The following is a 22,222-nucleotide window of genomic DNA, read 5'->3' as shown; positions in this document are numbered from 1 at the left end:
TTAAGAAAAAGTGGAAGAAAAGAAACTTAATAAAGGTCCCATCATAGGTATGACTGTGTGTGTGTGTGTGTGTGTGTGTGTTGACACCACTTCCTCTCTCAAACTGTTCCAAGTCTCAACACATCTTTGCGGGAAACTATATTTTTTAACATCTCTCAGACATCCTCCCTTCCTCAGTTTCTTACTATGCGATCTTGTGCTTCTAATGTCATATTCTTCTCTTAGGATTAGTTTCTCATTATCCACTTGATCCATTCTGTTAATCAATTTATAAACTTGTATCAGATCCCCTCTCTTCTCTGTTCCAGGGTTGGTAGATCCATAGCTTTTAGTCTCTCCTCATATGTCATCCCTTTAAATTCTGGAACCATTCTTGTAGCCATTTTTTGTAGTCTCTCCAATTTCCTTATGTGTTTCTTTTTATGGAGGGTCCACATAACTCCTGCATATTCCAATCTAGGTCTTATTTTAGTACTTATCAATTTCTCCATCATTTCTTTGTCCATATAGTGAAATGCTAATTCAATATTCCTTAGCAAATTATATGTCTCTCTGAAAATTCTATCAATATGGCTTTTTTTTTTTTTTTTTTTTTTTACATTACAAGGGCACTGGCCAAGGGAAAACAGTGTTGGAAAAAAAAAATCCCGCTGGTTGCCAGGCCCTGTTTAGAGGAAAGTAGGAGAAAGAAAAAACCAAAAAATCTAAAAGGAGGGTCCAGTTAACGTAAGAGGTGTCTTGACACTCCTCTTTTGAAAGAGTTTAAGTCATAGGCAGGTGGAAATACAGACACAGGTAGAGAGTTCCAGAGTTTACCAGTGTAGGGAATGAAGGAGTGAAGATACTGGTTAACTCTTGCATTAGGAAGATGGACAGAATAGGGATGAGAAGAAGTAGAGAGTCTTGTGCAGCGAGGCCGCAGGAGGGGAAGGCATGCAGTTAGCAAGTTCAGAAGAGCAGACAGCATGAAAACAGCGGTAGAAGACAGATAAAGATGCAACATTGCGGCGGTGACTTAAAGAATCAAGACAGTCAGTTAGAGGAGAAGAGTTGATAAGACGAAAAGCTTTAGATTCCACCTTGTTTAGTAAAGCTGTGTGTGGATCCCCCAGACATGAGAGCCATACTCCATACACGGGCGGATAAGGCCCTTGTACAGAGCAAGCAGCTGGGAGGGAGAGAAAATGGACGAAGACGCCACAGGACACCTAACTTCTTGGAAGCTGATTTAGCAAGAGTAGAGATGTGAAATTTCCAGTTTAGATTTTTAGTGAAGGATAGACCGAGTGTGTTTAATGTAGAGGAGAGGGAAGTTGAGTGTTATTGAAGAAGAGAGGATAGTTGTCTGGAAGGTTATGTCGAGTAGATAGTTGTAGAAATTGAGTTTTTGAGGCATTGAACAAAACCAGGTTTTCTCTGCCCCAATCAGAAACAAGTGAAAGATCAGAAGTTAGGCGTCCTATAGCATCTCGCCTTGAGTCATTTAATTGTTGTTGGGTTGGGCGTCTGTTGAACGCTGTTGAATAATGCAAGGTGGTATCATCAGCATAGGAGTGGATAGGGCATTGAGTCAGATTTAGGAGATCATTGATGAATAATAGAAAGAGAGTGGGTGATAGGACAGAACCCTGTGGAACACCACTGTTGATAGTTTTAGGGAAGAACAGTGACCGTCTACTACAGCAGCAATAGAACGATCGGAAAGGAAACTGGAGATGAAGGTACAGAGAGAAGGATAGAATCCGTAGGAGGGTAGTTTAGAAATTAAAGATTTGTGCCAGACTCTATCGAAGGCTTTCGATATGTCAAGGCCGACAGCAAAGGTTTCACCGAAGTCCCTAAAAGAGGATGACCAAGATTCAGTTAGGAAAGTAAGAAGATCACCAGTAGATCTGCCTTTACGGAAACCATACTGGCAATCAGAGAGAAGGTTGTGAGCTGATAGATGCCTCATTATCTTCCTATTAAGGATAGACTCAAAGGCTTTAGAAAGGCAGGAAATCAAAGCTATAGGGCGGTAGTTAGAAGGATTGGAGTGGTCACCTTTTTTAGGGACAGGTTGAATGTGAGCAAACTTCCAGCAAGAAGGATAAATAGAAGTAGAGAGACACAGATGAAAGAGTTTGACCAGGCAGTGAGCGAGTTCGGAAGCACAGTTTTTGAGAACAACAGGAGGGACTCCATCCGGACCGTAAGCCTTCCGAGAATCAAGGCCAGAGAGGGCCAGGAAAACGTCTTTATAAAGAATTTTAATTTTAGGGATGAAGTAGTCAGAGGGTGGAGGAGTAGGAGGAATATGCCCAGAATCATCCAAAGTTGAGTTGGTAGCAAAGGTTTGAGCGAAGAGTTCAGCTTTAGAAAAGAAGAGACAGCTGTAGAGCCATCTGGATGAAGTAAAGGAGGGAAAGACGAAGAAGTAAAGTTGTTAGAGATATTATTGGCTAGATGCCAGAAATCTCGAGAGGAGTTAGAATTGGAAAGACTTTGACATTTTCTATTGATGAAAGAGTTTTTAGTAAGTTGGAGAATAGATTTGGCATGATTACGGGCAGAAATATATAGGGCATGAGTTTCAGCAGTTGGATGGCTACGGAACCGTTTGTGAGCCGCCTCTCTATCATTGACAGCACGAGAACAAGCAGAGTTAAACCAAGGCTTTTTAGCTTTAGGGTTAGAGAAAGTATGAGGAATGTATAGCTCCATGCCAGAGATAATCACCTCTGTTATGCGCTCGGCACGGCTTACCGGTTGATTGTTTTCTTCCATCGTCGCTCCCAAGTCCTTTTCCTTTTTCACTTTTTCTAGTTCTACTCCATCTCCCATCTTATAGATTCCCACTAGTCATCTTTCACTTTTTCCCATTTCCATGACATGGTTTTTGTCCACATTGAATTCCATCTCTCATTTTTTACTCCATTTTCAGATCTTGTTTAAATCTTCCTCCAGTATTTCACAATCCTCTTTTTGTTTTATGACTGCACAGTTTCGCATCGTGTGTGTGTGTGTGTGTGTGTGCAGGGAGGACTGGGAGATTTTTTTCAGGCCAGGAGTCATTCATGTAGCCAGGCCACCCTGGCCTTGCCCACACAAACACTCATGTTTACACCACACCCACATCAATGGGCACACATGCACACATGCATGTATGCCAGCACACACACACACACGCACACGTCACACTGCCCTCCCTCCATTCGCTGTGTGTGGTTGATAGGGAGTGTTGGGGCGGGCTACAGGTGTTCATCCAAACAAACTAATCTTGCCCTCCTCACATGCTGCTGCCCTCACTGGCCTCTCAGTGGCCTGGCCAGCCTCTCTCACCATGAAAAAAAAAGTTAGAGTGCACAAGTAGTCTGTAGAGAGAGAGAGAGAGAGAGATGCAGGCCAACAGGATAATCCTTTTAGGGATCCTGGAACTCCAGTGGGCCTTTTTTTCTAACATTTTGTTGACATTGGCAACATTACCTCTTGCATAGAAAAAAAAAAAAAATCCTAGGCCAGCACTTCAGGATTACTCCCAGTTCTCCCTGTGGCCAGTCCGGTCCTGTTATCATTATTAGCTGTTATTATTTTCAGTGTTTCCCAAGTTCATAATGCAGGAATCTGGTTAATCTGTCTCTAACTCTCTTTTTCCTTGTATTTTTCATTTATTTTCAATAATGAACTCTTTTTGCTGTCCGTTCTTCAAGTTGATGGTCTTCTAGTAATATTATCTATTATTACTATTATTATTATTATTATTATTATCATTATTATTATTATTATTATTATTATCATTATTATTATTATCATCATTATTAATATTACCATTATTATTTTCAACATTTCCTGAGATGTTAATGCAGAAATCTTGCTAATCTATCTCTAGAACTTTTTTTTTAATACAACTTTACCTAACTAGACACACTGACAAGTTTAAAGACAAAATTTCCTCTTCTTCCCTTCAATTTATCACCAATTTCTTCTCTTATTCCCTCTTTCCTCTTCCTCTTTCCTTTTTATCATCTCTTTCCTTCATCCATCATCTTCCTTCTATCTCCCATCATCTGAAATTCAATCCTGGTACCCTTGCCTTTTAACACTCCTAAAAATCAATCTTATTATCTTATTTACCTTTCTGCCTTGGTGCTCACTCCTAAAAATCAATCTTATTATCCTATTTACCTCTCTGCCTTGGTGCTCAGGAAGGCCATTCTCTCACTTCTGTTAGGATTTCATGTAGATTAAGCCATTCTACATGTTTTCATATTTATTATACTTAATACGGTGTTATTTGGTGATTTTACACAGCTTCAGAAACTTGTGTAGAGATTAAAATAGTTTAGACTGGCCAGTAATCTTCTGCCCTCCATAGACTCTTCCTAATGTCAATAAAATGGTCTAATCACACTCAAAACCTGCATTTCTATATTCATTCTGGTTACTTTTTGGTGATTTCACGCAGCTTCAGAAACTTATGTGGGGATTAGAATAGTAAAGATTGTTGCTATTAATCTTCTGACCTCCATAGACTCTTCTTAATATATATAAAATGGTCTGATCACACCCAAAAAACTCAAGGTAAAAATGTATCTCCATTATATTTCCTTATGTACATGAACTGGCTGGCTTTCTACAATAAAGGTCTAAATGAAATGCAGAAGCAGGCAGGGAGTTCATAGCAGAGGAAGCCAGTAATATTAATGCAGCCTCTCACCCTATAACACCCAATATACTTTTGCCACCATCCATCCATGCCAGTTTGTTAGTATTTGCATGTATGACGATAGACAGATAAAGGGTAGGTAAAGGGACAGATAGATGGATAAGTAAATAGATTCGTAGATAAATGATAAGATGCATATAAATAAATGCATAAGATGTATATATTCCTTTACTTATTATCAATTGAGAATGGTATATTGTTAGAAATATTCATATGTCAAGAATAAAGGCGATAGAAATACATACTGAAAGAAATATCATAGTCTACCTTTCAAATACCTCGCTTTTTATTTTATTTCCCGCGTGATATGAAAACACTCCCTGTAAAACTAGCAGCTGTTTAATATTTGCTGCTATGACAAATAACCATAGATGGACACAATAGCGAAAAAAGAGATGTCACAATAACTAATAAATCGATATGTGAAATTTGGATAAGTATAGTATTTCATTAATAATAAATTTCGTAAGTCATCATAAACATTTATACTAAGGACACTGTCATGATGTCATCACATACGCCTACGGCTACACAGGTCAACCGGGACTCAGGAGCGCCAGTTGTGTTGGTGGTGGCGGTGATGATGGTGATGTGTATTGTCTTGCCACCCCACACACCACACATTCCCTAAAACGTTTACTGTTTTAGCAGTACCAAGCAGTGAGTGAACCAGCAGTGCAAGCCGTCACTGCATTACCCCATTCACTACAACCCTCCACAGTGCCCTCCGTTCATCTCTGTAAGGTATGTTTAAGGTCGTTCACTTATTTTTAGGTTTACTTTACATATGGGAGTGAAAACAGTTGGAATTCTAACCAGATGTTGAAAAAAGGAGATTGGGAAAACGAGCAGTAAAGAGACGAGTTGTCAATATTAGTAGCTGTTATTTGCTTCCTTCACTTACCGTACGCCAAACATGTCACCATGCAGTCACTGGTCTAGCATTTCATATCCCATGGTCAATTATTCCCGATATGTCTTTATTTTGCTGTGGTGATAAAATAAAGGCAACATATGGAGCTGCAGCTGTTCCCGCCTCCCAGTCCCCGGATGTTGCCAACCCCGGGTCCCCCGCCAGTGCCCCACCCTGCCCGTCAGCCATTGGGTTCCAATACTTTTTTCATATATTTCCTAACGATAATATTACGCCGCCATGGTATGTTTTTTTTTTTCTATAAATACTTCGTTGTGTTTGAAGTGTTCTCCGCGCCTTTGTTCGGTAAATATGTGGCATTTAGTGGTGTTTTATGGCGTATATAAGTGTCTTTTCAACGGTCAAATTTTCAGTTTCCCATTTTGAGTTTTTTTATTTAAAGTTCTAGCTGGGCCTTTGTGTTACCAAAGAATCACCTATGCTGTTTTAAGTGTGAAATTAACCCATTGAGTCTAATATGTTGACTTTGAAATGGTGTTTAGTCCGGTTAAACGTAAGTTTTATATTTTCTATATTATTTCTTTACGTTTTTGGTTCACGGTCTAACTCGTTGTAGAATGCCTTAAAAGAAAACTTATACTCAGTAAAATGTGTTAAAATACTCGCCAAGTGAAAATGGCAGGACTTTACAAGAGTTTTCAATGAGTTTAGATTTTAATGCTTTTGTTTTACATAATTAAGTTTAATTCGTTCACTTCTGGTTTTAGCTAACTGTTGAACGCCTGAGAGGAGAGTTTATATAGTCTAATATTTTTTGAAAGAAGTATGAAGTCGAAATGAATGGACGTTATAGGAGTTTCGTAAGTGAAAATGTTTGTATGATTTATAACATATTTAATTTACACAGTTCTTTAAAACTAGTTAGGCAGGAGATGTTGTGACGTTGTGAATACTTGTTAAAGTATCTATACAGTCATAAAATATCAAGCATTCGGTGGTGGCTTCGTTTTTTCTATAGGTCATTTTTATTATTTACGTAATTTAGACGAGTCATCGCTGTTCCCGCGCATTCTGATGACGTCATAGCCAGGTGGTGACTCATCATAGCTCCGGGTTGGCGTACCTCCCTCCCAACCGCCCAGTTCGTCAGTATTTTGCCTAATATCTAGTGATTTCTACGTGTTTTGGTGTGTTTCTAGGTTCTGTTGTGTAGATAATAGTGGTATAAGGCAGAACAAAGGAGAAATAAAGGAGGATAAGGAGGGAGGAAGGAGAAAAGGAGGAGGAAGACAAGCAGCAGCCAAGCCACTTCCTCAATATTTTGCCTAATATCAAGTGTCTTCTGAGTGTTATGATGTGTTTTTAGGCTCAGACGTGCATATGGAAGCAATAGAAGGAAGAAAAAAGAGAAACGAAGGAGGAAGAGGAAGCAAGAAGGGGAAAGGGAAGCGGAAGAGGAGCAGCAGCCAAGCCACAACATTTAGGTTAGTCCCCCTTGTAATCTACCGTTCTTTATAATGATTTTTAGAGGTATAATTTGGGTATCGTGTATTAAGTAATGTTGCAGGGTGTTTTGGGTGTTATAAGCGCATTTTGAGTGTGTTAGATGTTTTTAGGTATATTTTACGTATCTAGGCATGTTTGAAGTGTGTTTGGGGGCATTTTGAGAGGTTATAATGTATTTTGCATCAGTTTTGAGTGTTATAAGAGCTCTGGGTGTGTGTGTGGGAATGGTTTTGGTGTCTATTGGGTGTTTCTAGTGAGTTCTGTGCATGTATGGCTGCCTTTTAGGATACTGAATGGTATTTTGAGTGTGTTCTGGGATAATTATAAGTGATTTGGGTATGTGGGACATGTCTTGGGCATGTGTGGAGTTTTTTTTGTGTATAATAGGTGTTACTAGTGAGTTATGGGTGTATTTAACTATTCTGAAGTGTTCCATGGTGCTTTGAGTGTGTTTTGGGGTTAATTCTGAGTGTTTTAAGTGGTTTGGGTGTGGGTGGGATGCCAAAAAACGAGAAAAGATGTCAAAAAAATAAGCCAAAGAAACAAAAAAAAAAAAAAAAAAATGAGGAAAAAACAAGAAACATTTAAACTGAAAAATCTGAGAAAAAATAAAAAACACGAAATTTCAGAAAAGAAGACGAAGTAAACCAGGTTCACACGAGCCAATTTGTGATTGAAATTTTACGAAGGTAGAGATTCTGACTCATCCTTCTAGTCAGAAAGTGTCACATGTAGCGACTAGAATGTCAATTAGATACTCAACTTGATTCGAGAGGGCCCAACCATCGGGATCGTGATGTCCTTGCTGTTTTATGGGGAGTTGTTGATACATTGTCGTGTACAGGCCTACCAGTCAGGAAATATATGACTGAAGCTTCTAAAGTGTGGCCTTTTGGTGTTTAGACAATGTATCAGATTCAAGTTTTATTTTTACGTGTGCGCTGAAGCCAGAGCAAAACAGATGTCTTCAGCGAGAGAATATGCTTCCATTCTCCTTGAAATCCAACAGGTAACTGTGTACTGTGTAGTGACTTGTCTTGGGTTGACCCAAGTCACTGTAAACGGCGGTATAAAAAATGCATTGCATCAAATAACTATAGAGAGCGGCAACTCACTGGCAGATGCTGCTCGCTCAGACAGCGGTTCAGTGTGAACACAGCCTCATCCCTCACTTCGTGTGTGTGTGTGTGTGTGTGTATACAGTTAGTGTGTAGATAAGGTAATGAATATTTTATGAGTGTATGAATATGAACAATTTACTAACAAGCGTAAATAAGCGTAATAATTGAAAGCAATATACATCGCGTGTGTACAACAGTGAACAGTGAGTGTGTATGGATTAGGCAATACTGTACATGCCTTCACTTCAATGTTACAAGTTATTCTATATCATTTCTGTACTCTGCCTCATAAAATAAAACATATTACTCATAACATAGTACAAAAGGCTGCCTAACCCACACATAGCCATGCCGGATAGCAGCTGACACTTTCTTACTCTTATTCTTTGGACCTGCGACGCTTCAGATCGCTTCCTAGGTCTCTCTCCTTCTTGTTTCATCGTCTGTAAACTTTGTCCCTTATTGACAGCTCTCGACTAAGAATGTTTTCGTGTGGCTCACTTGTTGTTGTTGTTGGTGGTGGTGGTGGTGGTGTGTTGGTAGTGGTTAGGACCGCGAGGCTTGACCTTATTTTGCCTCTTGCGTCACTCTATGTTTGTGTTTCTCCAACGGCACACTGCCAAAGGTTTCCTAGTACGCGGCTCTATCAACACCACTAAGGTTCATTGTCATTCCCTTCATGTAGTGCATATCTGCTTGTGTCGCGGTGTGTCAGTGTGACCTGCATTGAGGTAAATTATTAGGTAAGAGGGTCTTAGTGTTATTTTTTTCAGAGTATTTAGTTCATTTTGAAGTTAAAGATGCTGGTTATCTTAATGGTCTGATTATGTAATGGTTTGTATTAAGCGGTGCGCGGCTGCTCGCAAACTAGTCAGTGATCCCATTTATGTGGCTACGCTGGGCAGACCATGGCAGCTCCCCGATGTGATGAAGCAGATGTGATTGAAATTACAAGCACAGAGATGAGGGTGTGAGCAATTAAAGATGTGATGTGTTGGCGTAACATTCCACACTCTCCCTCCTGGTTGTTTAGAACTGTTCACTGTCCTTGTAATGCTAATGAGGCCGTGTTTACTGCTGCCCAGAATATTGCTTACTTCAGTGGTGCTTACGATGCTTATCAAGTCTTACAGAATATGGTTATGTAATTTTAAATATTTTTCTTCTACTTCCCAGGCTCCTCAGAAACACTTAAGTTTTGCCTGAAGGACGGTTAAGTTAGTCGTGCGACCATAAGAGTGTTGCTCTTATTGAGGCAAAAAATGGGGAAGTGACAGTCATTGAGGCAGTGTGAGGATGTGAAGGCTTGGTGCGATATCCCACGCCCTCACACTCACTGTTTTCATATTTACACATCACTTTCAACTGACAGTTAGGTGAGGTGAGGTGTGATTTGACTCATTTAGTTATTTTCACCATCTATATTTTATTCTGCAGATCACAACTCAAAAAAATGTCATATTTCACAAAAAAAAAGTTACTTCTGGAAATGAATAGGCTAAGGTAATTTCCATAATTCCTCACTTTTATCATCTGACTGGGCTTGATGATATGGATACACCACAATCCAGCAGCACTTTATGCCATATCTTGCACCACCAGGCACCAGCAAGCCTTGTGGTCTTGTCCGATTTCTAATCTTATTCCATGATTGAGAAGAAATCATTCTGACTTCTTACATCACTTAATTTGTTGTCGTGATATATTACCAGCAACTTTTCTCTTGGCAAGTGTGGTGTTTTATCATATAACACTGAGAACATCTCACAACTCTGCTAATGTATAAAGATATTTCCTGCAGACCTGATTTGCTCACACTACACCCTCATGACCACCTTTCTGACACACCCTTCACCTCTTCCAGTATGTCTGCCAACATAACCACTAAGAGACAGCATCACCAGACCAGCAAAACATTTTTTTTCAAGTGAAATTAATTTTGCTGCCTAAATGGCTGGAGTGACAGCATGACATTACATTTGTTCCACATGTAATGGTTCACAGGGAACAGGACATCTTTATAGTTGTGTATTGTATTATGACAACATTTGGTCATGCAGAGTATGATGTACAAAAAGCATCCTGCAGGATGTCTCACAGTCTGCCTGCGGGTTGTGCCGAGGCGCTGGACATCACAGTACTCCTTTGTGCCAAAACACCAGCCATGCCAGGACAGGCCACTCTCACAGCTGCAAGAGTTTCTGGACAGCAGCAAGAGGCTGTTTGTCCTGACAGGAGCAGGGATCTCCACAGAGAGCGGTATTCCTGACTACCGCTCTGAGGGAGTGGGGCTGTATGCCACCTCCAGCCGCAGACCAATCCAATACAAGGTATGTGCATGTGTGTCTGTGTCTGTGTCTGTGTTTATGAGGGAACTAAGAGCTTCCTCATTTGTAGAGTAATTTCCCACAATTTGATAAGACATTAGATTTTTTCTGAGCTGCCTTTGTTTAAAAGGATCCCAGGCTGGTGTGAAAAAATATAAAAGGAGAAAATAGAAAAATTATTGAAAGTGCAACAAGGTACATTATGTTACAGCAATTCATGGACAGCAGTAAGGCACGACAGAGGTACTGGGCAAGGAACTATGTAGGGTGGCAGCGGTTTTCCTCGGTGACGCCCAATGCAGCCCACACCTGCCTCACTGCCTGGGAGAGGAGTGGCAAGCTGGCCTGCACCGTCACTCAGAATGTGGACCGCCTCCACCACAAGGCAGGGACAGCCAATGTGGTGGAGCTGCATGGTAAGTGGTGATGGTGGTGCTGCTGTGTGATAGTGTGCAGTCAAAAAGTAGCTGTGTTGTCAGTGAGGTTAATTTTGAGGTGCTATCAGTTTCATTGCAATACACCGAACTGACACCCTCAATGGACCTCTTTCTCAAACTGTGTTGCTGTAGGACAAAATACCTCTCAACAAAAAAAAAAAAAAGACAAAAATAAATAAAGGCCATTATAAGCTTACTTTTCATCAATAGGTTGTAAATTATGTGGATACTCATCCAACACAATTCTGTCTTATTGACTCCATTATGAAAGACCAATACTTGTAGGTGACTGGATGAACTCTGGAGGATGGTGAGGGTATGAATGGGATGAATATTGCTACCCAGGATATTAGTAATGTATTGTTGTCAGAGTACTGGGGAGGTGGTGGCATAGTGATGAAGATGGTGAGCATGGGATCGGACAGACATCCATGTGTAGGTTTGAATCCCACCACATACCACCTTGATATTGTGCCATTTGTCAAGTGGTTTAAAGTGACTTACATGTCACCATGATACCCAGGTTCTAGGTGGTTACACCAAAGATGCGCTTGGGTGATGATATGGGTCCTAATATGGGTACCACTATAAATAAAACTACCTGCGTCACTAATGGGTGGAAGCTTAATAGTGCTTCCAATACTCTACAAGTTACCTACAGGCACTAGAGGCCAGAACAGGTTTCATTTACTCAGCCTTGATAGTCACTAGATTGCTTCATATGTGAATTATTCCAGGCTTTATTTTAGTTGGCTTTGTTTCTTGGTCAGTGAAGTGCTTTGTGGATTAATTATTACAGCTTTAATTTTCTCAACCTTGACTCTCACTAGATTGCTTTGTGTGAGAATGGTAACAGGTCTTTATTTCAGTCAGCATAAACTATCCAGTAACTGCATCATGGTGTACACAAATCACCACAGGCTCGTGTTTGCAGGATCAGCATTTAACGTGGTGTGTATGAACTGCAGACGGCAGGTGGTGCGTCACTACTACCAGACCTGCCTCACTCGCCTCAACCCCCACCTCACCCTGCGCCCTGTGGAGATGCGGCCTGACGGGGATGTGGATTTGACCCAGGTGCGTGTGTGTTGCTGTGTTTGTGTGATGTGTTGTGATGGAATTAAACAGGGAGTCCTCTGGGTACAACTGTCTCAATTTCCATGTTTCAGGATTGCAATGGTGGCAGTGCCTGTTCCTGTATGTTCTCCATTTACTGCAATTTTCGTTTTTCTATGTGTGTGTTTATTTACCTAGCTGTCCAAGCTACAGCTCATTTGAACCATCTCTGTATCTAGAGTTATCCCATTTTTTAAATTTGCTCAAACTAACAGCTGTAACCACCTTCCTACTTAAACCATTCCAGAGTTTACTCCATCAATATCTCTCTCTCTCTCTCTCTCTCTCTCTCTCTCTCTCTCTCTCTCTCTCTCTCTCTCCTAGAACAAAACATAGTCGTTCCATCATCCTGATAAAACTTTGCTGTTTGTCCAGGAGGAAGTGGACAACTTCCGCGTGCCTCCCTGTGAAGCCTGTGGGGGCATCATGAAGCCCGACCTTGTATTCTTTGGGGAGAGTGTGCCTCGGGAGCGGGTGGAGCGGGTCAAGAGGGAGCTGGCCGAGTGTGATGCACTGCTGGTGTTGGGCTCCTCACTCTATGTGTACTCTGGCTACAGGTGAGGAGTGGCAGCCTTGGTCATGCAGTGCTCCAACCACACTTTAACACTGGCATCCCACCATTACTCCAGAAGCCTCTAAGCCAAGATATCTATTCACTAGTCTCTAAATCAAGATATCTATTCAATTACTTACTGATACAATCATCAATACACCAACAAACACACAGGTATAAAGTACAGTGTCTGCAATAACATAGAAATATCAAGTTTCTCTTAAGGAACCACAACATGAGCATAAATATCCACAACACAAACCCATGAAAGACAAAGGACCCTCAACAGTGTTCCTCAGACCTTGTAGTCTTTAACACTAATCTTCAATGTAGGTCAGTGTGAGTAAATTTTTCTGCATATTCTCAGATTCATCCTTGCTGGGTTGGAGCGAGGGATGAGGATGTGTGGGGTGAACATTGGGCCAACACGCGGTGACCCTCACTTTCAGTTCCGGATCAACGCACGCTGTGGGGACGTCCTGCCTCGCCTGCACGTCTGACACCCAGCATGTCTAGTGTTTACCAGATGTATATTATGTGTTAGTAGAGTTGTATTCTCAATGTACAAACAAAGATCTATATAAATGAGGGTGGAGGTGGTTATTTTTCTCTCAAGATACTGCAGAAAGGTATTCCCAAGAGATACCTGTCTTCTTTCTCTTTTGGATTCCTTTCACAATATGCAGGGAATACAGATATTCCTCCAGCCAGACTTAAGTGTGTATTCTTCAACACTTATGTGCTTCACCTGCACTGTTTTTAAAGGTTTTATTTAAATTTAGACAAATTTTTAAGGTGTTTTTATGGTTCTAAAGATAGTGACACAAGATTTCTACATCATTAACTGGAGAAACACTTGAAAACCCCACTAAATCATCTGTGGCTCTTGATAATATTTGTGGTGAGAGAGCAAAGTGTTTCCAAATATGGGCTGTACTGCAGGGAGTTGAATGCTTTCAAACTTATAGTTAATGAAGACAAGGAGAAATGACAGGGGTAACAGTGTGAATGACGTGTATGTGAGTGTGTAATGCTTTGTCTGGGATAGTGACATTTGGTATATAAATAGATGAATGAAGAAATCTGAGTGTTCTTTACCTTCACCTTAACCTTTTACCAATACAAACTCTTACTTTCGCTCTCTCTGGCATGACAAACATCAATTTTTTGCTCCAAGTCATGTAAAGCCAGACACTTGCATTACCATGTTTCTAAGGTGGTGATGCACTGGGAGCTGAGAAATATATGGCTGGTGATGAAGGGTTAATGGACTATGCTGCCAGTCCCCCAGCAGTGCATTAACCCATTCAATACTGGGACACATTTTTGCCAGTTTTGGATTAAGATTAAACAATTTTATTTACATTAGGAAGGGTTTATGAAAGTCAGAAGATTAATGTCCAGTCTTCACTATTTTAATCTCCACATCAGTTTCTGAAGCTGTATAAAAATGTCAAATATTAAGTAAACTAAATATGAAAACGTCATGGTATTTAAGGGGTTAAGCATGGTTAGTGGACTAGGCTGCCAGTCCCACAGCATTATATTAAGCATGTTTCCCTAATGTTGAGTTCTGCTCTGACTACTGCCTCTTGTTAGGTCTGTAAGGAAGTGTAAGGCAGTCAAGATTAACTACTTTACTGGCAGCAATGGCAAAGCACTAAACATTGAAGTGAGTGCAACAGGTTCATTAACTCCGGCATGACTGGGCACTGTACTTGGTGAATGAGAGGACTATGTATCTGTTTGCAGTATTGAACACTGAATGGGATAATACTACACACAGGGAGAAGCTGTGCAGTAGGTTTATCAACTCTTGTGGACAATATTTCAGTTTTTCAGATCCAATGTGCATGATTGAGGGAAGTTGTGTGTGTTTGGTTTGGCTCCAGATGGTGAGGGAGATGCATTGTGACTATTTGTCATTGTTTACAACCTAGTAGGAAAGATATGAGGTGTAAGCTGATCTTGGTTACCAGTTACCAGCATGGGAGAGGGCAACACATCTTATATTAGCTTGTTACGCGAAGGGAAGGTTTACATAAAAAACTGAAATATAACCTTTTCCTTGGAATTCTTTTAATTCGTACATTTGTTCATTACTGGCATGGAACATTAATAATACTGGTTCATCTTTTAACAATGCTCTTGAGTACAAACACAGAACACAAACAGTACTACACATATTGAGACAAACATTACCACAGTGAAAGTATGTCAAGTCTCATTTAAGTAGAGGGTTGGTGGTGGCCTCACCTGAGCTGTGTGACAAACAGTGTTGTTGGTGAGCTCCCTAATATGGTTTCTGGAATACGAAAGAGGTGATCATCTTGAGCGCTGGTGCAGACTTGTCCTCCGGCACCATGTGTCCGGCTCCTCGTATTGTAACCAGGTCCAGGTTAGCAAAGCGCTTCACAAAGCCTGCCACCTGTCCTCCCTGGTGCCACATCCTGCGGTTTTCCTTTACCTGTGGCAGGAATGGTAGTGGTGATTAGGGAGGTGAGACACTGCCGTCAACAACAAAGGCCTACAATTTTCCTGTAACTGAAGGCAAGCATGTCTTCTGAGCAATATTGGGCACCTGTTCCTACAACCTCAATGGAAATTACTGCCGCAACACAGGTCACCATCTATTCGGGGGTGTACATGTACATACCACTATAAAGGTAAAAAATAATTACTGTCTTGTAACCAAACCCTGGCAGGCAGGAGGATGGCAGTGTCTCTTGGGATACTGAAGGACAGGATATCTGGAGTTTAGGTCTATCACTTTCTTTAACACGTTCATAGCAATGCTTTTGAATGGCTACAGCCCACCTACCACCACACACTAGCTAATCATCAGAGCCCACCACACACTAGCTAATCATCAAGGGCAGTGCAAAACTTCAAGATAGCTCACCTGCAGACCCAGACTCTCTACAAACCACTCGTCTCCCAGGAAGTTGCAGGCCATGTCAATGTCTCCGTTGTAGACCAGGCCCCGCACTTGGCTGGTCAGGTACTGGTATTGGGGCTTCATGGTGGAGTACTCACGCTTGTACTTGAAATTCACCTCATCACTGGAACACATTAAATTCCATGTACAAGGATGAATATACCACTTCAGTAAATCTTGTGATAAATATTCAGTATACACTTTCTACATGAATAACCACATCCACTATCTACTTACTTGCACAGTTCAAATTTTCCAACATCCAGGGGGATGTGCAGAGCCGTGCGCACCTCAGGGGTGTTGAGGTAGTTGAGCAGGTTTGTTCCATTAGTGCAGGGAGGATCCAGCTTCACATTCTTACTGAAGGAGAAAAGTACTGTTCAGTAGTGGATCCAGTTGAAGGAGAAAAGAACTGTTCAGTTTTTTTTTTTTTTTTTTTTTTTTTTTTTTGGTGGAGGGAATAGGGGGGCTAACCTGAATTCTTGTACCCATTGAGATTGGCAGCAAGCCTTATCAGCTGGGGGCAGGGGTGGTTTCAATTTCTCAAATACTTACAACCTTGAAGGCATTTTGCAAAACTTTTCTTATGTAACAAGAGCAATAATAATCTATTGATTTGACTGAATAGTTAATTAACTTTGCTTAAAAGACAAATAACAGCACTTCTCAGAAAGCCTTATTACATCACTGTTTAGTATATACATATTACCTTGCACCATATCTATATACACCCTCGCTGATGATAAAAAAAAATTTGGCCAGGGGAACGGGGAGTGCATCATCCCCCTCCCCAAGTCAAGCACACAGCTAAAACAACAACTGACAAGGCTTATGAAGAGCTGCAGCATACATACTAATTAACATATAACTGCTAGCACAGACTCACTTGCTCTTTGCATTGGTCATCATGGTCTCGTGGAAGTGGTGTTTTCTCATAATGTTGGAGAGAAACGCTTCGTGACGTGAGAAGCTGCCGGCCGATGTGTGGGGACAATTGTCATACAGGTTGTACATGTTCAGTCCTTCATTGTAGACAATGTCAGAGGCCTTTTCAACCTGTCAAAGAAGACCAAATTAGTGTCCTTATTAACACCTGACTGGAAATATAGTCTAATACAATTGTACACACTCAGCAACAACGCAGCACTGCAGGGACACCCACCGCCCGGGCACACATCGGCCACTTGGAGTTGGAGAAGTTGCAGGTTTGCCTGGAAGCGCGGCCACCACTGCAGCAGTGCTCCACCAGGCGAACCCACAGGCTGACATACAGACACTCATTACAAGCAGCAGGTGGCAAATGTCCCCCAGCAATATCACTCATCTCTCACCAATAACCAAATAATTCATACAAGAAATGCACAACAATACAATACAACCATCAGAAACAAAGCAAAACAACTCATCACAACCAAACTGGAAAGCACCAGTCTGTGCACTCACTCATCTCCAAAGAGGCCGTGGTAGTAAGCAAAGAATATGATGGAGTCGTCGTTGAGTTCATAGCTAGACAGACCGTTGCCTATAGCGTAGCCCTGCAGGTTGATGGGGAAAGTATCCTGGCCCTTGAGGACCCTCACAGCCAAGGTGGGCACATAGATACCCCCATACGACTCTCCTGTGATGAAGAAGCTGTTGTTTCGGTACTCGGGGAACTGAAAAGAAGGCAGTGAGGATGTTAACAGTTGGATGTTGATAGCTTATGTTATAATAATACCTAACATATATAAATTGTATGAGCATAAGCTTGGGAGAAATTTCTTCTATGATGCATCATCTGGCTGGCTGTATGAGGAGTGAGGTGACTAGCAATGCTTTCCAAGATATTTACCTTGTTTTGGAAGAAGTCCTGAAGAGCCAAGTAGTTAGACAGCGACGTCTCATCGTCACCAGTATCACAGTTGTTATTGTCATCATAGGATAACCCAACACAGGCTGGTGCCTCCAGGAATAACACATTTGCCATCTGGAGGGGGAATCTTCTTGAAATAATTGTGCAACAACAAGTGTTGTGTACTTTGTTGTAGAAAGTCATGACATTAAATAAATCACAAAACTTCATCAAAACACTTGCCAAAATTCAAGAGGAACATCAAAATAACTTCCATCACACAATGTAGCGGATGCAATTAGTGATTGTTTAAAGAATAAGAAACACTCTGGCCACTCAGTAGCAGAGTGGCATCTGTGCTGACTGTGTTTGTCCGCTGCTGTCTATTGTTTAATTAAAAGATTAAACATTTTTACATCAGATAATCAATTTCACTTAGTTCATATAGTATTAAAAATTACTTTTTATAATTGTAACTGTTAGTTTCCACAACAGATAACTGAGACACCTGCTACAAGAGGAACACTGTCATCAAACTTCACTCTATACATAATCCAAAAGTTAGCCAAGCCTCACACAGAGTAGCTACTTTAATTATCTGACATCAACTACAAACTGAAACTTCAGAACAAATTTGAGCTTGTTTTGGAGAAGTACACAGTATGCAGTCTCTGGATTCATTCACATTTCACTAATGACAAGTAATAACTCCCATGATGTGATGAATCTTCTGATCAAACTGTGTACAGTCAACCCTCGGCTATCGCGACTTCAGCTATTGCGGACCCATGAAAAGCTACTAAAATTTCATTATCGCGACCTCAGATGCCTGCTATCGTGCGCCCAGCCATGATGTCATGGGATATCTGAGCGCTCATTGGCAAAAACCGCCTTCCCGCCAAGATGAAACAGTCTCTATACAGTAAATACTAAATACAATGAGCTGATGTAAATCTTTTTATGTTATAACCTTGACATGTTTTAATTGGTACCAATGGATTATACAGTAATAAAAAAAAGGTAAAAATGAGGGTTATTAGGAGTAAAATTTGTGGTTGCGGTACCAATAACAATTTTCACCATTAGTTGTTCAATTCGGCTATAGCGCGGCTATTTTGGCCCCAATTGGGCGCGATAGCTGAGGGTTAAGTGTAAGTGATCATCTCTGGAGATTCCATCACTTCCAAAAAGAATTGAAAACTTTAAATAGAAACATTTTCTTCAATACTATGATCCCTCCATCTCTTACTTTCCAGGCACTTACTTGTTCAAGTGTTCTGCCTCAATTAGCACCTTATAGTAATTCCTTACAGCTTTCAATTTGTTTTTCTCTATTGTTAGAATCTTCAATTCATCAACACTTTCTTGACAAGCAATGAAAACACAAAGGTAAAAGAAACAAGTTTGCAATGCACTTGTGGACAACTTACAAGATTCCAGGCATAAGGGTTCTCCTTGAGGGTCTTGCCATCAGGGTTGACCAGGTAGGGCCCCAGCTCTGCCAGCAGACCCTCCATGGAAGAGCAGCCTGGCCCGCCATTCATCCACAGCAGCACTGGATCAGTCACAGGGTTTCGGGAAGACTCCACAAACCTGCCAAGAAGAAGCAGTCACCATCAGGAAAACTAGTATTTTATGTTAAGTAACTGAGCTCTTGATTCCTAGACACAGGAAGTCATGACATTTATGTCTCAAAATGTGGCTTTCTGTCAGTCTTTCAGCTCTCCAAGATATTATGGCTGAAATAACGTGAGCTCATACCCAAGTTTGCCCATTCCCACATGGAAACTTTCTTTATTAAAAAAATCAGGGATTATGAAGGAGTGGGGTTGGTGATATGATGTATACTTCATAATTACTTTATATCAACAAAGGGAATCCAATAAATCAGCTTACCAATAGTGGAGATGCTTCCCAGGGGAGCCAGACAAGTAGCCACTGTAATGCTTGAAGTTGATGTCATGGTTCAGTCCCGGCAGGTGTGTGATTTCATCAGCTGCTGGGGCAGAGCTGGCCCCTGCCACCAGACACACCACCACAGCCACCACACCCACCACATGCATGCTTGCCTGAACAGGAGGGAAGGCATAATTCAGCTTAGATTTCCTTAACATATTCTGTCTCTCAATAAAAGGTTTTAGTTCTAAGTTTTTACATTATCCAGCAGTGCAGTTGTTAAGGATTCTGCAAGTGTTACCATTTGGCTGTACAGGTAGTGAAATCACGATGTTGAAAATGTACTAGCCAGTTATAGGCATCAAGGTAGCTACTGCATATGATACTGTTGTTGGTAAAAGTACAGAATCAGAGCTATCCCTTTTTCTCTACTCCACCCCCACACCTGCCCCAGCAAGCTTGGGGGACTGTGGGGAATCGGGGGTTTCAAGGGGGAGCCAAACGAGGCGAGATATGGCGATCGGGGGTGGGGGATCTAAAGACAAAAACAACTGTTTTTAAGGAAAATTTTGGAATATGTAAAAATTCATGGATAATTTTCACTAAAATTATCCTGACCTAACATAATAACCTGCTAGCCGGGGGGCTGCACTCCCCCCCCCGTGAACTATCCTAACCTAACCTAACTTGTATACCTTCATACATGACTGATCATTGTGGACTTGATTCTGCAGGCACCAGAATATTTATTTAATTACTATGGCCTTACAAAAGCTGTCCCCACACTAAAAACATTACAGATATGTTGTATAGTAAGTATTCTATCACCTTACATGGTTGTTTCAATGATTAGAAAGGAGGTGCCATTCTTCAAAATAGCATTCCTGAGGACGACTGGCCAGCTGGCATGCCTATGGTCACCCCACACAGGTCCCACAGGGCTCATAAAGATTACTACACCTCAGCAGTCCTAACAACAAAAGTAGACAACTTTGTGGCATAGTATGGGGTGTACAGCGACACATCACGATCCTGACTGGATTTCATTGTTACACGTTCTGTTTGGGGACATGGAACCATCTGTGGGCCTCTTTGTTACCCTTGGCCAGAAGATCCATGAAAAATAATCATAAATAATTTCAATACACAATTACAAAAGGCAGATGTGCTCCAACGTAGGCAGGTAAACTAGTTACAACGCCTGCTGGTCACCACGGGTAAATAACAGGATTACAGGAATACGTATGAGATAAATTTAGCTTACATGTCAAATCTTCACATTATCTTACTTACATAGTAGTTATGCTGCGCATTCTTCTGAATACAGTACGTGCACAGATACAAGACAGATATTACAAATGATGCTTTCTATAAGTCAAAAGTCAAAACACAAAGAATAACTCACCCAGAACACTGACAACTAGAGGCAGTACGTCACACAGTACACAGCTACACGGTTCAGCTGCTGGGGCAGGAATGGGTGTCAGGCTGTCAGCAGCTGCGGACCCTTTAAGTACAGCTGGCCGGGTACTGAGCCACTGACGAGTGGCGAGTGCACCGCCGGGACCGCCTCTTCCTGTGCCGCAACTCACCTGCACGTGACCGTCACCCTGAAACTGGCCCTCCCCGCGTCCCAACCCTCCTGCCACATATATTACGTACTGCTTGACCTGGCCGCTGCTACAAGAAAGATGAAAAGAATACAGCCCACAGATATTTTTATTTCATTAATGGTGCGACATCAAGGGAAGAGTGAGCGGGTTCACGTGTCACAATGATTGCGTCGTCATGTCATGGCTTAAAGGTTGACCATCAATTCGAACGTCATATTCTCAGGACGCCAGCACTCGTCAGTCGTCACTCCTCACATGACTTGTGTTTGTTCAAGATTGTGGTTGGTTGGCACTCGGATACACTTGTGACAAGTTACACACTACACACAAAGAAAATCAACGACACCACTTTGTCTGGGTTACTGTTTGGTTATCATTTCTTTTGCTCACTAATAATTGATTCTCTGGACGATGATACTACTAGACTTCTACTACCACTACTACTACTAGGTGTATACCTGTACTACTACTTCTACCACTACCACTACCAGGTGTATACCTGTACTACTACTTCTACCACTACCACCACTACTACTATTACTGATTAGGTACTACTACTACTACTACCACCACCACCACCACCACCACTATACTACTACTACTACTACTACTACTACTACTACTACTACTACCGTACTAAGTACTATATTTAGTATTACCTCCACCACCACCACTGCTCATACTACTACTACTACTACTACTACTACTACTACTACTACTACTACTACTACTACTACTACTACTACTACTACTACTACTACTACTACTACGACTACCGTACTAAATACTACACCTAACCTCCACCTCCACCACCACCACCACCACCACCACTACTACTACTACTACTACTACTACTACTGCTACTACTACTACTATTACTACTGTTACTGCTACCACTACTACTATCGGTACTACTATACTACCACCAACACCACTACTACTACTATTACTATGTACTTCTACTACTACTACTACTACTACTACTACTACTACTACTACTACTATTTCTTCTACTACTATCGTACTATGTACTACTACTACAACTATTACTCCTACTAGCACTACCACCATCACTACAATTACTTTTATTACTACTACTGTTACTATTATTACTACTACTACTACTACTACTACTACTACTACTACTACTACTGCTGCTGCTACTACTACTACTACTACTACTACTACTACTATCACCATCACCACCACTACTACTACTACTACTACTACTACTACTACTACTACTACTACTACTACTACTACTACTACTACTACTACTACTACTACTATCCATTTTTAAAAATG

General features: G+C 41.2%; 2 protein-coding genes across 11 annotated transcripts; one reads left to right on the top strand and one right to left on the bottom strand.

The window, feature by feature from the left end:
* Positions 1-5,268: 5,268 nt before the first annotated feature.
* On the top strand, positions 5,269-13,721 carry LOC123507781 (NAD-dependent protein deacylase Sirt4-like). Of its 9 annotated transcripts, XM_045260979.1 has the most exons (7): positions 5,269-5,449; positions 6,946-7,063; positions 10,267-10,536; positions 10,745-10,949; positions 11,905-12,047; positions 12,462-12,643; positions 13,007-13,721. In XM_045260979.1, exons 3-7 carry the CDS (start codon positions 10,270-10,272, stop codon positions 13,137-13,139), a joined length of 930 nt encoding a protein of 309 aa, XP_045116914.1. In that variant the 5' UTR covers positions 5,269-5,449; positions 6,946-7,063; positions 10,267-10,269; the 3' UTR covers positions 13,140-13,721. The 9 variants fall into 9 exon arrangements, with proteins under 9 accessions (XP_045116914.1, XP_045116907.1, XP_045116905.1 ...); XM_045260972.1 differs by lacking the exons at positions 5,269-5,449; positions 6,946-7,063 and adding an exon at positions 8,032-8,094; XM_045260970.1 differs by lacking the exons at positions 5,269-5,449; positions 6,946-7,063 and adding an exon at positions 8,783-8,866.
* A 973-nt stretch (positions 13,722-14,694) lies between these two features.
* LOC123507780 (lysosomal protective protein-like) lies at positions 14,695-20,923 on the bottom strand. 2 transcript variants are annotated; one of them, XM_045260968.1, is made up of 10 exons: positions 20,710-20,923; positions 19,305-19,477; positions 18,839-19,001; positions 17,409-17,543; positions 17,021-17,232; positions 16,740-16,839; positions 16,464-16,633; positions 15,815-15,937; positions 15,542-15,701; positions 14,695-15,106 (listed from the first exon to the last, which is right to left on the bottom strand). In XM_045260968.1, exons 2-10 carry the CDS (start codon positions 19,469-19,471, stop codon positions 14,933-14,935), a joined length of 1,404 nt encoding a protein of 467 aa, XP_045116903.1. In that variant the 5' UTR covers positions 19,472-19,477; positions 20,710-20,923; the 3' UTR covers positions 14,695-14,932. The 2 variants fall into 2 exon arrangements, with proteins under 2 accessions (XP_045116903.1, XP_045116904.1); XM_045260969.1 differs by lacking the exon at positions 20,710-20,923 and adding an exon at positions 20,459-20,493.
* Between the last annotated feature and the right edge of the window lie 1,299 nt (positions 20,924-22,222).

The sequence above is a fragment of the Portunus trituberculatus genome, chromosome 23 (assembly GCF_017591435.1).
Source record: "Portunus trituberculatus isolate SZX2019 chromosome 23, ASM1759143v1, whole genome shotgun sequence".
Lineage (NCBI taxonomy): Eukaryota > Metazoa > Arthropoda > Malacostraca > Decapoda > Portunidae > Portunus > Portunus trituberculatus.
The sequence above is the reverse complement of the archived record's forward strand: the minus strand, read 5'-3'. Positions and strand labels throughout refer to the sequence as shown.

Bases quoted from the DNA above. Each gene is read 5' to 3' on its own strand.
- LOC123507781 (XM_045260970.1), top strand. From the start codon at position 8,798: ATGTTTGTGTTTCTCCAACGGCACACTGCCAAAGGTTTCCTAGTACGC. The intron at 8,867-10,266 runs GTTCATTGTCAT...TTGGTCATGCAG, and splicing joins GCTCTATCAACACCACTAAG to AGTATGATGTACAAAAAGCA. The intron at 10,537-10,744 runs GTATGTGCATGT...ATTATGTTACAG, and splicing joins GCAGACCAATCCAATACAAG to CAATTCATGGACAGCAGTAA.
- LOC123507780 (XM_045260968.1), bottom strand. From the start codon at position 19,471: ATGCATGTGGTGGGTGTGGTGGCTGTGGTGGTGTGTCTGGTGGCAGGG. The intron at 17,544-18,838 runs GTAAGTTGTCCA...TTCCCCCTCCAG, and splicing joins ACCCTTATGCCTGGAATCTT to ATGGCAAATGTGTTATTCCT. The intron at 17,233-17,408 runs GTAAATATCTTG...CCTTCTTTTCAG, and splicing joins AGGACTTCTTCCAAAACAAG to TTCCCCGAGTACCGAAACAA.